The sequence below is a fragment of the Blennius ocellaris genome (genome assembly GCF_963422515.1).
Source record: "Blennius ocellaris genome assembly, chromosome: 7".
In the NCBI taxonomy this organism is placed as follows: domain Eukaryota; kingdom Metazoa; phylum Chordata; class Actinopteri; order Blenniiformes; family Blenniidae; genus Blennius; species Blennius ocellaris.
The window spans coordinates 29,385,225-29,398,604 of NC_137656.1; the positions used below are offsets into that span (position 1 = coordinate 29,385,225).

The 13,380-nt window shown below is 48.5% G+C and overlaps 1 protein-coding gene across 1 annotated transcript in view; it reads left to right on the forward strand.

Moving 5' to 3' along the window:
* The window catches only part of cux2b (cut-like homeobox 2b), a gene marked incomplete at its 3' end in the record, with an annotated part of 161,918 nt that overhangs the window by 40,311 nt on the left and 108,227 nt on the right, over window positions 1-13,380 (forward strand). The window contains exon 2 of the mRNA XM_080500185.1: window positions 9,207-9,317. Coding sequence (XP_080356311.1) covers window positions 9,207-9,317 — 111 coding nt within the window. The remainder of the gene's footprint in view (window positions 1-9,206; window positions 9,318-13,380) is intronic.

Sequence of the window (13,380 nt, forward strand, 5' to 3'; positions counted from 1 at the left end):
CTGGTACCTGAAAACACATTTTCTCCAGTGGACATGAAGGTGAAAACACATTTTCTCCAGTGGACATGAAGGTGAAAACACATTTTCTCCAGTGGACATGAAGGTGAAAACACATTTTCTCCAGTGGACATGATGGTGAAAACACATTTTCTCCAGTGGACATGAAGGTGAAAACACATTTTCTCCAGTGGACATGAAGGTGAAAACACATTTTCTCCAGTGGACATGATGGTGAAAACACATTTTCTCCAGTGGACATGATGGTGAAAACACATTTTCTCCAGTGGACATGAAGGTGAAAACACATTTTCTCCAGTGGACATGAAGGTGAAAACACATTTTCTCCAGTGGACATGAAGGTGAAAACACATTTTCTCCAGTGGTCATGAAGGTGAAAACACATTTTCTCCAATGGACATGAAGGTGAAAACACATTTTCTCCAGTGGTCATGAAGGTGAAAACACATTTTCTCCAGTGGACATGAAGGTGAAAACACATTTTCTCCAGTGGACATGATGGTGAAAACACATTTTCTCCAGTGGACATGAAGGTGAAAACACATTTTCTCCAGTGGACATGAAGGTGAAAACACATTTTCTCCAGTGGACATGAAGGTGAAAACACATTTTCTCCAGTGGACATGATGGTGAAAACACATTTTCTCCAGTGGACATGAAGGTGAAAACACATTTTCTCCAGTGGACATGAAGGTGAAAACACATTTTCTCCAGTGGACATGGAGGTGAAAACACATTTTCTCCAGTGGACATGAAGGTGAAAACACATTTTCTCCAGTGGACATGAAGGTGAAAACACATTTTCTCCAGTGGACATGAAGGTGAAAACACATTTTCTCCAGTGGACATGAAGGTGAAAACAGATGTGGAACAACAAAAACAGCAGTTCAATGTGAAGCAGCAGAGACTGAGATGTGGGCGTGTCTTGTTTTGGTTTCTCCTCATGTCAATCTTCCTGGAGGCGGGGCTTCTCCAGCTCTGTGACGTCATCAAATAGAATCAAGGTGTTGAGCTCCCCCACCAGGTAGAACAGAGAAAGATCACTGTGAACTCAAGCTGGAGGGAATCAATGAAAAAACACTTTGGGGATTATATGAACCCCAAATAACACTTTTATCATGTTTAAAGACCAGACAACTCCATTTAGTAGAATATGGGACCTTTAATCTTGTGCTTTTAATTCATAAAATACAACAAGATCAAGTTCCTTGTCAGAGGTGCTATCAATGTGTAGAGACTCGTCTGATCAGTTGCTAGTGTAGCAGATTTAAGATTGGTTGAAGCACCCAGGGAACGAGGCAACACAGGGATCAGGATCTGCACCTTTATTTTTCTTGTCAGTCAGAAAAGAGGGCACAATTAGCGGCAGCACAACGTCTCTCTTCCTTACCACTTCAGAGGCTGTCAGGTTTTGCCATTGTTTCTTTGCAATTATACAAATCACAATACTCTATCCAACAAAACAATTATACAAAGATATCAATTTGAATATGGTAAAATACATTTCTAATTTGTAGAATTAGAAAGGATGATGTGAGATGAGTCATTGTTCGCCACAGTGTGAGATGGAGATTAGGTCAGAGGCTCACGTTCCTGGTGGGGGGTCGCCCTGGTTCCTGGTGGGGGGTCGACCAGGTCAGAGGCTCACGTTCCTGGTAAATCAGTAGACGTTTTTTTTTTGTTGGTTTTTTTGTTTTGTTTTGCATTACAAACATTTTTGTAGGGCTTCACATTATCTTCATATGTAAGCAAAAAAAAAAAAAAGATAAAAGGGAGGAAAAAAAAAAAAAAAAAAAAAAAAGGTACGTAACATGAATATAAAAAGCACCGGAATGGAATTTTGAATAAAAATAGATATCAAACTCAACAATAAGTAAAAAACCCACGTGCAAAAATTAAAGTAAGCAATTGTTTCCACAATACAGTCATACAATGAAATAACAGTAAACACAGATCAACAAAAGTGTATTGAATTTAGGATAGTACAGTCCTGCTTTTAAAGTGCTTACAAATAAAACAGTGAACATAAGAACATTGTAACACACCTGTCAGTCAGCAAAGAGGGCACCATTAGCGTCACACACAGTATGGTCTCTTCCTGCAGCGGACAATATGGACACCAGGGAAGGGGGAAACTCTACCGAAAATAAAGTTGATTAAAACCCCTTTTTTACCCTTAAAATCAATCATTTGGTCCTCATGTATGTCACAAAACATGGCTGCCACTCTTTCATGCCCTTTTCAAGAGGATTTAGCGACTTTTTCATTGACTAGTTGGAAACAATGGGGAGAGATTCAGCACACTTACCACTTCAGAAGCTGCCTGGTTGTGCCTGTGTGACATGTACTTTATACATAAACAATATAAACTACAATACTACTGAGGCAGTCTGTTATATTAATTCATAAGGCAGAAAATATTACAAAGTAACTTTGAGAATGTTCACAAATGTAAACAAAATAGTATTCCAGTTTAAAATATTTCCTCAGCTACACTAGAAACATCATTCAAAACTGTAACTCTTCAGTATTCCCGTGTTGATCGTTCAGCGAGGTAGCTGACTGTTGTGTGGTTTTAACGGGGTAAGCTCCATCCATCTGGTCCTGCCAGCAGGTCAAAACAAATCCTCTGAATTTAATGCACATATGATGTGACCCTGGCACGGCGTGGTCCAGCAGCACTGTGAAGGTGGCGTGAACCGGAGCCAGTCTGACGGAGACTGAACGTGAAGGAGCAGCAGTCTGGGCTGAACAGATGGAGGGAGCTGCCAGGTGCTAGCAGCCCCCCAGTGCTTCCCTGTCAGGAGCTCGGCTCACGCTCCTGGTGGGGGGTCGCCCAGGTCAGAGGCTCACGTTCCTGGTGGGGGGTCGCCCAGGTCAGAGGCTCACGTTCCTGGTGGGGGGTCGCCCAGGTTCCTGGTGGGGGGTCGCCCAGGTCAGAGGCTCACGCTCCTGGTGGGGGGTCGCCCAGGTTCCTGGTGGGGGGTCGCCCAGGTCAGAGGCTCACGTTCCTGGTGGGGGGTCGCCCAGGTCAGAGGCTCACGTTCCTGGTGGGGGGTCGCCCAGGTTCCTGGTGGGGGGTCGCCCAGGTCAGAGGCTCACGTTCCTGGTGGGGGGTCGCCCAGGTCAGAGGCTCACGTTCCTGGTGGGGGGTCGCCCAGGTCAGAGGCTCACGTTCCTGGTGGGGGGTCGCCCAGGTTCCTGGTGGGGGGTCGCCCAGGTCAGAGGCTCACGTTCCTGGTGGGGGGTCGCCCAGGTTCCTGGTGGGGGGTCGCCCAGGTCAGAGGCTCACGTTCCTGGTGGGGGGTCGCCCAGGTTCCTGGTGGGGGGTCGCCCAGGTCAGAGGCTCACGTTCCTGGTGGGGGGTCGCCCAGGTCAGAGGCTCACGTTCCTGGTGGGGGGTCGCCCAGGTTCCTGGTGGGGGGTCGCCCAGGTCAGAGGCTCACGTTCCTGGTGGGGGGTCGCCCAGGTTCCTGGTGGGGGGTCGCCCAGGTCAGAGGCTCACGTTCCTGGTGGGGGGTCGCCCAGGTTCCTGGTGGGGGGTCGCCCAGGTGAGAGGCTCACGTTCCTGGTACGGGGTCGCCTAGGTCAGAGGCTCACGTTCCTGGTGGGGGGTCGCCCAGGTTCCTGGTGGGGGGTCGCCTAGGTCAGAGGCTCACGTTCCTGGTGGGGGGTCGCCCAGGTCAGAGGCTCACGTTCCTGGTGGGGGGTCGCCCAGGTTCCTGGTGGGGGGTCGCCCAGGTCAGAGGCTCACATTCCTGGTGGGGGGTCGCCCAGGTCAGAGGCTCACGTTCCTGGTGGGAGGTCGCCCAGGTTCCTGGTGGGGGGTCGCCCAGGTCAGAGGCTCACGTTCCTGGTGGGGGCTCGCCCAGGTTCCTGGTGGGGGCTCGCCCAGGTCAGAGGCTCACGTTCCTGGTGGGGGGTCGCCCAGGTCAGAGGCTCACGTTCCTGGTGGGGGGTCGCCCAGGTTCCTGGTGGGGGGTCGCCCAGGTCAGAGGCTCACGTTCCTGGTGGGGGGTCGCCCAGGTTCCTGGTGGGGGGTCGCCCAGGTCAGAGGCTCACGTTCCTGGTGGGAGGTCGCCCAGGTTCCTGGTGGGGGGTCGCCCAGGTCAGAGGCTCACGTTCCTGGTGGGGGGTCGCCCAGGTCAGAGGCTCACGTTCCTGGTGGGGGGTCGCCCAGGTTCCTGGTGGGGGGTCGCCCAGGTCAGAGGCGCTGCCCACCAGGCTCTGTCTGGACAGAACAACACACACACTGTCTGTGTGCCCTTAACTGATGCTCTGCTCAAGCAGGCCAGATTAGAGTTCATTTTGGATCCTTCAAATGGACAGGCGCCAATGTGCCCCCCCCCCCCCCCCCCCACACACACACACACACACACAGCCCTTGCCTCAGTGGCGGCTGGGAGAGGGCAGAGAGCATTCGGGGAAGGGGAGGTTGCCAGTAATAATGTTGAAGCCAGACTAGACTGCAGTGATTGGGGCCATTGATTGTGGTGATTTGATTTATTGATCAGTCCACCCTCTCAAATGTGGCATCTGAGATGCGGGGCTAATCTGAAGCAGCTATGAACAGCCTTGTGCCTCACAGAGAATGGGAGGCGATAAGGAATGTATGAAAGGAAACTACACTTATCTTAATCACACACTGGTCCCTGGCTCTGCCTCTGCTGCAGCCCCTGTGTTGTGCGGATGTCGGCGCGCATGTCGTGCTGTGCACACATGTGCGCTTAGCCGCTCTTTTGTGCGAGACATTGCGTGCAAAGCAGGAATATATATGTGTCTGTGTATGTGTGAGTGTGTGTGTTGTTGCTTCGGTGTGCTTCTGTGGTGGGGGTTGTGAGGCAGTACAGTCACCAGGCAGAACAGAGTGGATCTATAAATTGATGGAATTCAAAGCCTCCAGCATCGATTACCATTATAACAAACAGCAGCACACAGAATGTCTGATTATTTTTAGACAAAGATTCTGTGCTCTCAGCAGCAATTCTGCTGATGCTGTCACACTTTCAGACATCTGCCTATGATTGCAATTAGATGGGATACAAAAAGAAAAATAATACCCCATCTGCATTTCCCCATCTCTCCTCCGCCTTCCTATTTTTTCCTCTTTAATTTGTGCTGTCCAAGCCCACTGCACACAATAGTGATTTTGACTCACTCTACCTCATTGCAGTACCTTGCTAGTTTTTTCTCTCCCCCCTTTAGTTGTCAACATTTTCCACTATGGGTTGTCTTCGCGAAAGGCCAGAAAATAGCTTACCACTACAGATGTAATCAAGATGAGCTAGGTTTAATGAATCAAAGTCAAATCCTCTCCAACACAATGCATTAGAGCCTCACATTTTACCTAAAGCATTCCCACTTGCACACATTGTTACACTTCATCATTTTTTTGCTCAGATTCTTGTCGAGAGCAATTGTCTCGGCTGGATTTGATTATAGGGTATTTTTGCTGCCTTTGCCTACTTATAGACATAAGTTGCCTCCCATCATTGAAGTGAAACAATATACTTGACAACCAGCTTATGTCGTAATCCTCGGTGCTTTGTCTTTCTACAGATTTGTTGCCACCAACGGTGTTGAGTTTCTCACCCAATAGAGTCTGAAGGGACCAGTTTGTGCAGTATTTGCAACAACACACTTGCATAAACCCAAGACCTCTTAATGCAGTGGAAATGTCTGCCTGTAGGATCATGTGATTTCGTGCTTCCTCAGTTCATGTCAGAAGGCCAAAGCCTGCTTTTGTGAAGTCAAAGGACAAAACAAGTCACATCTTCACAGCTTTTTTTGTTGTTTTCTTCTTGGTGTTCAGCAGGTCATTGAGCTTCAAGTCCATTTGCGGTCTGCCAATAGGCAGCAGGTCCATCCTGCTAAAAGCAATAAGCTTCTTGTTTCTTGCTCTTTGTTTTTGAGTCAGAAGTCACCAAGATTGCTTTCCCCTTTGTGTATTGACTGAAGCGCACCAAGACCAGTTCCACGCTCAAAATCCCCCTTTCCTTCCCCTCCAGTCCCAATGACAGCTCCGCCTTCCCTGGGGGAAACTCATCAATTATGGCTGGATGTTTGACTGGCAGAGGCTTAATGACAGGAGCTCTGTATTGACCGGACTGCCACACACTGAAAATTTGGTCCCAATCGTCCTTTTTAAAACCTGTCAAACGATTACTGAGAAACTCCTCTTAGCACAGCTAGTCACAACTTGGCTTCGCCCCCTTTTTGTGACATCGAGAGCATCTCGGTGTTCATGCAAATTATTTCATGAAGGATGAAGCTCAACATAATGAAGGGAGATAAGTGCATTTTATCAGGGATCTCAAAAGGTGCCCTGGTTGTAGGTTGAAATGGATCACATCTGATTAGGAGCCAGACGAAAAAATCTTCTCCAGTATCTTTTGTCTCTCTTTTTCTGCAATGCTACGATGTGGAGTTCCTCCCATCATCAGTCTGAGCAAGACAACCAAAGCAGCAAACAGCCTGTTCTGCCTCACTTCTTTCCAGAAAGACAGGCAGTAGGTTTCATTTGATGGGCTGTTGCCCGGGCTCCCCTCCCTCGTAATGGTCTAGAAACTGTGGGGATGCTTTCAAAATAACCATGCCATAATGATTTCACTGTTTGACTTGCATGCGGCATGAGTATGCGCCATCCTCATCAACCGAGCTGCAATAAAAGCGAACCCGGCTCTTCTTTGAGGCCACTGAAGCACCAGCAGACTTCACGACGCTGTTATATCTTAAGTACTTATAAAATCCACTCAAAGTCACTTCGAGAGGAATTTTCTCTTGGCAAGATTAGCCGGTCTGGGGCCATTTGAATCTCGTGGAGGTTGGCTGGCTTCTGAAAGCCCACTTTCTAATCTCCAGGAAGGCTCATCCCAGATGGACTGTAAGGACTAACTGGAATTTATAAATTCCTGTCGCCTTATCCTGTGCAGCCACGGCCTTTTTTTAGTGACGATTCATGTTTCCGACCTCACCGAACATATCCTGAATATTGGGCTCGCGCTTTTTTTTTTTTTTTTAACTGAATGTGACAAAGCCAAAGAAAGTCTTTGAGGTTTTGCTGATTGACTGGAGCTTGACCAGAAAAACACTGACACTGCTGAATAGCCTTATTCATGGCTCTTCTATCCAAAGCAATTTGCCTCTCAATCACACACCCTCAAAGACTGATGGCGGCAAGCCATCATACATGCATTGACATGTCCATTAAGAGCAGTTTGCCTTCATCTTATATATCTTGTTTTCTATATTTCCAACATCTGGAGTCCTTTCAAATGGCTCCTGCTTCTTCACTTGTAGGAAACAGACACGGTTATGGCGTCAGTCTTTTTAAAGTTAACTCTTTATATTCTTACTACTTTGATGTTTTTCTTCATCATGAATCATTAATCTGAACCTTTCCCCCTCTAAATTCACAAGCCAAATAAATAAAATTAAGGCAAAGGACATTTTCCCAGTTTTGTCAGAGTAGTTAAAAACCTAATTATTGCGAAAAAAAATGTCTTTCAAACGTTTTTTTTACATTTTCCTGATGAGAGTTTTTGATGGGGCAGATTCTGGACGTTTAGGCCAATGGATGGACGTAAAAACCTTGACGTCCTGTTATTGCTTGTCCACTCGGCCGATACAGTGTTGGGATCGTAAACGCCTTCAAGGCTTACGGGCGTCACAGTGTCAGACTTTAACTGTCAGCTGTGAGCATCCTTCACAGCCATATCAGGCAGGTTTTATAGTTGTGGCGACCTGCCTCGCCTTAGTCTAATTTCCACTCTGGCTCTTCCACACGAGCCAGTCCAGGGACTTGAACCAGCAGCCCTTCAATTATAAACGTACTTGTCTGACCGACACCCTGTCACCGTCCCACGAGACCACGGCTGTTCAAGTTTCATCCTTCCTTTTTCATTTTTTCATTTTTCTTGGCCCTGTGTGATGATTTATTAAATTGCCTTTAAGTAAGACTGCAGATTAATTAAAACACAGTCAATTTAATTTCCTGGCCTCATATATAAATTCGCTGTGGTAATTGAATCCCCCAACTCCACTTCTTATATTGTACTCTCACAGTTACAAGAGAAGATCCTCATCAATTACTGATAATCACAGTCAAAACAGAAGAAGAGACTAATATACAGTTGTCTGTTGTTCAGTACAGGAGAGTAGAGTTGGAAACTGTTTTCCCTTTTTTTCTGTTTGCTGAAAGAGCCGGGAATTGGATGACGGATCGATATTATTGGATCTGCAGATGGCATGCGGTGCAGCTGAGTCCAGCATGAATGCAAGGTTCTGATGAAGGGCCCTGCTGCTCAGACAGCTTTGAATAGTGGATCAGATGTGTTGCCGGGGTGGAGCTCTCATTCGCTATAACACAGACATGTAAACAACCAATGTGCACAGACATTAATGGAATAGCGATCAGGGCTGTTGTTGTAGCAAAAGGGTAATTTGGTTAAAGCTATGGAGGCTGCAGTGATGTATTGAAAATCTGTGCGCGATCAATGTAAAGATCGGCGCGGGCGATGGGAGAGAGATTGAAAAGAGGCTGAAAATAGATCTGACCTGTGGTAATTATGACGGCGAGCGAGGCCGTTGGTGCGTTTGAATCGGGTCTTGGCCGGGCTTATAAAACAGCTCTTCATTTCAGAAGGAAGCTCTATTTGTTTGTAGGGTGTTTGTCAGGTTATTGGGTCTCTACACGTCACTCACCCTCCCTCCCCCTTTCCCTCTCTCTCTCTCTCTCTTTCTCGGTCTCTCCTCTCCCGTCCCTCTCGCTCCACTCGCTCTCTGGCGCTCTATAACCGTTGCAAACGTATTGATTATTTCAAATACTGATTATCTAAAAGGCCTTCTGCTACTGTAGGCATTGGATTTATTTTGGCTTAATTATTTATGGGCCAGAGCTAGCTGTAAGTATTACTGCTGTGAGATCATGAAGGATTACATTGTTAATATTTAGCAGTGTATTTTTATTTATGTACACTCTAAGCTTTACTGGATGGCAGAGTCTGGTTGGCAGGCTCCCTGAAGTGCTGTTGTCTCTCTCTCTCTCTCGCTCTCTCTCTCTCCGTCTCTCTCTCTCTCTCTCTCTCTCTCTCTCTCTCTCTCTCCGTCTCTCTCTCTCCCTCTCTGTGTCTCTCTCTCTCTTGCTCTTTCTCTCACACAGTTTTTTCTTGTCTTTAATGTGTTTGTAGAGGGAGTTAAACTCTGTGGCGTCTGAGCTGGCGGGGCGACAAGAGGAGAGCGAACATTCCCACAAGCACCTGGTAGAGCTGAGCAGGGAGTTCAAGAGAAATGTCCCTGAGGTGAGTCTGGCACCCTCCCTCTCTCCCTCCCTCTCTCCCTCTCTCCCTCCCACCACAATGACCACCTCCACCATTATCAGCTGTGCATGTCCCTCGTCTTCACCTCAGCAAGTTCCGGCTTCTGCATCGCCACCGAGCCCCCGCACATACGGACACCTTTGAAAGGGGAATTGTTTCTTTCTTTCATGAGAATCTGCATTAGTCTACTGTTAAAAGCTCGTCACACTTGAGAGAAGTCAGAGGTAGCGGCCTCCAGCTCAGTTAATATTTAAATCCAGAGGCGTCTCCCATTGGGGGGTTGGTGGGGGCTCGTTCACTAACACTCTGCTCCCTGATCTCTTCTCTAAAGGCTGCAGCACCAGTTTAAAGGGAGAAAGTTATGGCGGTGTCAGAACTGGCAGCGTATATTGATGTTTGTCCAGATCTCTGATGTAACAGGACCAGGTGTTGTTCCAAACCCGCGAGGAACGGGGCTCTGACGAAACACAATGTGAAGAATGCTGATGAGGATGAGCCCCCCCATCGTCTTGTGCTGCCCCATTAAAATATTTCACTACAAGGAAATACAGACTTAGATTGAAAGGATTGGTCACAACTTTGGATGACTTGTTGCAGAATTGAAGCAGGATCGACATTTTATACATGAATACAACAAGTGTAAAAATTGGATGAAAACAGGGATTTGCTCTATCATCTTATGTTTCTTTTTCTACAAATGAAGAGTTTTGGCTTCTTTCAGATTGAGAAGCTTCTTAGCAGCAATCACAAGTGCCATGTTTCTCCATCAGGATGTGTTCAAGGACACTTCTGAGAATTGGAATTGCATATTTTTGGAACGTTAGAGCCCAGTATTAAATTTCTATGTTTCCGTATGCTGCACCAACTTTTATAACATATTGGCTCACCTTGTTTTTCCGTCCTCAGTATCACACTAAAGTGAAATAAACAGCCACAAGAAGGATGTATACTGGGGCTGCACAATATATTGCACATTTATCATCATCATGCAACATGCTTGATAAAAATATCATAAAAGACTAAACTGAAATCAATTAGATGTTTACATACGTTGTTCATTTATAATCGCGATTATTCACAAAAGTGGTGGGATTTATGAAATTAATTTGATTGATTGAATTCCCTAATTTCATACCTGGTGTCAGGGTCCAAAGACAACCCAGAAGCAGACTTGTACAAAGAACTGGCATTTTACAGGTTTTATTAAGCAGACAAGTTTAAATACAGCATTCAAAGAGGCAGTCCAAGTCCAGGCAGAGGTCGGTACACAGGGAAATCCAAAATGCTAAGAAGAAAACAAGGAAAGGGCTGCAGTTATGAAGCACAAACAACAATGGCGACCGAGCACAGAGACATGAAGGAGCAGGTTTAAATACATGAGGAGAGGGAAGTCACAGATGAGACACAGTGGAGCGATTACCCAAGCACACAGGAGGAGTACATTGGAAGGGCAAGTGACAGAGGATTACACAACAAAACAGGAAGTGAACACAGAGTGCGAGACCCGGACTTCATGAACACACACAAAGACACAGAAAGACCCTTGCAGTACCCCCCCCCCCCCCCCCCCCCCCCCAACGGCTGGTACCTGACGGTCCACGAAAGTCAAGGTGCTGACGGTGGAAGTCGGCAATGAGTTGGGGGTTGAGGATGTTTCGCGGGGTTTCCCAGCACCGCTCGTCGGCTCCGTACCCCTCCCAGTCCATCAGGTACTGGTCCCATCGCTCCCTCCCGGGGACAGCCAGTAGCTTCCTCACAGCGTAGACAGGTTGACCATCAACGATGTGTAGAGGGGGCGAGGGACCAGGGGGAGGGTCCAGAGGGCTGGAGCGCATGGGCATGAAAGGTTGGGTGTAACCTCATGAGGCGACGGAGCTTAAGTCTCATAGAAAGTCATTATTAACAGCTTTAATCGGGAGGGACTCTGGGAGGCCAGGATCTGTAGGCCCATGTGCAGCTCCTGGTTTTGTTTCTCTACCAGCCCGTTGGACTGGGGTTGGTTGTCGGAGGAGAGACTCACCTGGGCCCCAAGCGGTTCACAAAAAGCCTTCCAGAACCGGGAGACGAACTGGGAACCTAAACCTAATGGAGGAGGACCTTGACCATTCCTTTGGCCGAGGGACATTTGGACAAACCAATAAAATGTACCATTTGAGAAAATTGGTCCACAACCATAAGAATCAAAGCGATACCTTCAGACACGGGTAGTCCAGCGACGAAATCGTTGGCAATGTCAGACGAAGGGCAACGGGGGATGGACAGTGGGTGAAGCAAATCAGGAGCCGGGCGACGTGAACCCTTGTGACGGGCACAAACAGGGCAGGCAGCCATGTATTCCCGAACGTCACGGGCCATCATCTTGGATGGTAAGACAGCGAGAAGTTGAATCGGTTAAAGAAGAGGGCCCACCTGGCCTAACGGGAGTTTAATCTTCGAGCGGTCCTCAGGTACTCTAAATTCTTGTGGTCGGTCCAGACCACAAAGGGCACCTTGGAACCCTCCAGCCAGTGTCTCCACTCCTCCAACGGCAACTTGACTGCCAGCAGCTCCCGATTCCCCACATCGTAGTTCCTCTCTGCAGGAGACAGCTTCCTGGAGAGGAAGGCGCAGGGGTGGACGCGATTATCCCCAGCCCTAAGCTGGGAGAGCACCGCCCTCAGCCTGAGATGGGAAACGTTGACCTCCACAACAAACTGCCTTTCGGGGTCTGGAATCATTAACATGGGAGCCGAGGAAAATAGCTGCTTAAGCCATCAAAAAGCAGTGTCGGCTGTGGGCATCCAGGAGAACTGCACCCGGTACGAGGTCAGGGAAAGGAGTGGGGCCACTACAGAGCTGAAAACCTGCATTAACAGCGTATACAAATTGGCAGACCTCAAAAACTACTGCAGGTCCTATCTGCAGGACGGGGTGGGCTCCTTTGACGGCTCTGACCTTCTCCGGGTCCATACCGAACTGACCCTCCCCCACAACGTACTCCAGACAGGACACCTGGGACACCTGGGACACATGCACAAGCATTTCTCAGCCTTGACGAATAGCTGGTTCTCCAGCAGCCAGCCGAGTACCTGATGTATGTGAGCATTTTATTAGGGGAGATCTGGGCGACAAAATGAGAATATCGTCAAGGTAAACAAACACAAATGTATCCAACATGTCCCTGAGGACACCAATGGCAAGCAACTGAAAGACGGCGGGGGCATTGGTGAGGCCAAACGGCATAACTAAGTACTCATAGTGCCCAGTGGGGGTGTTGAATGTGGTCTTCCATTCGTCCCCTTCCCTGATCTGCACCAAGTGGTGAGCGTCGTGGAGATCCAGTTTGGAGAAAATCTGGGCTCCCTGAAACGCCTCAAAAGCAGAAGAGATGAGGGGAAGAGGGTACGAGAGAGGGGGAGGGGACTGAACAGAGATGCTGGGACCTGGAGAAGAGGAGAATCGCTGGCTCCTGGGCTCGGTAGGACTCCCTCGCTCACGGAGGTGCTCTGCCTGCTCTTGCTGCCGACAATCAATCCGGGCTGTCACGGCGATGACTTCCTCCAAGCTGTTTTGGGTCTCTAACGGTGCCATCTGGTCGAGGACGGGGCTGGAGAGACCGTTAATAAACATATCCACAAGGGCGTCTTGGTTCCAGTTGGACTGGGCCGCTAGCATGCGGAACTCCACCTCTTTCGAACTTTCGTTGTCCAAAACACGTTGGGATCCCTGCTAGTTGTGCTGCTTCCAGCCAGGAGGCACATTCTGCAACGCCTGACGGAGAACCTCGGAGAACTCCTAGAAGTAGTCAGAGAGCGGCGATTGGCGTTCCCACTCGGCAGCCGCCCATGCCTCAGCACGGCCGGTCAGGTGGGAGATGGCAAAAGCGACCTGTGTGCAGTCTGAGGGACAGCAGGAAGCCGGTAGTTCATAGTGTAACCAGCACTGGGTGAGGAAGGTATGACAGTCACCTGAGTCTCCCGAGAACCGGGTCGGTGCCGCCAACATCGGAATTGGAACGCTGAAGGAGACAGCGGCGGCGAGCATTCAAATAGAACTGAACAAAATG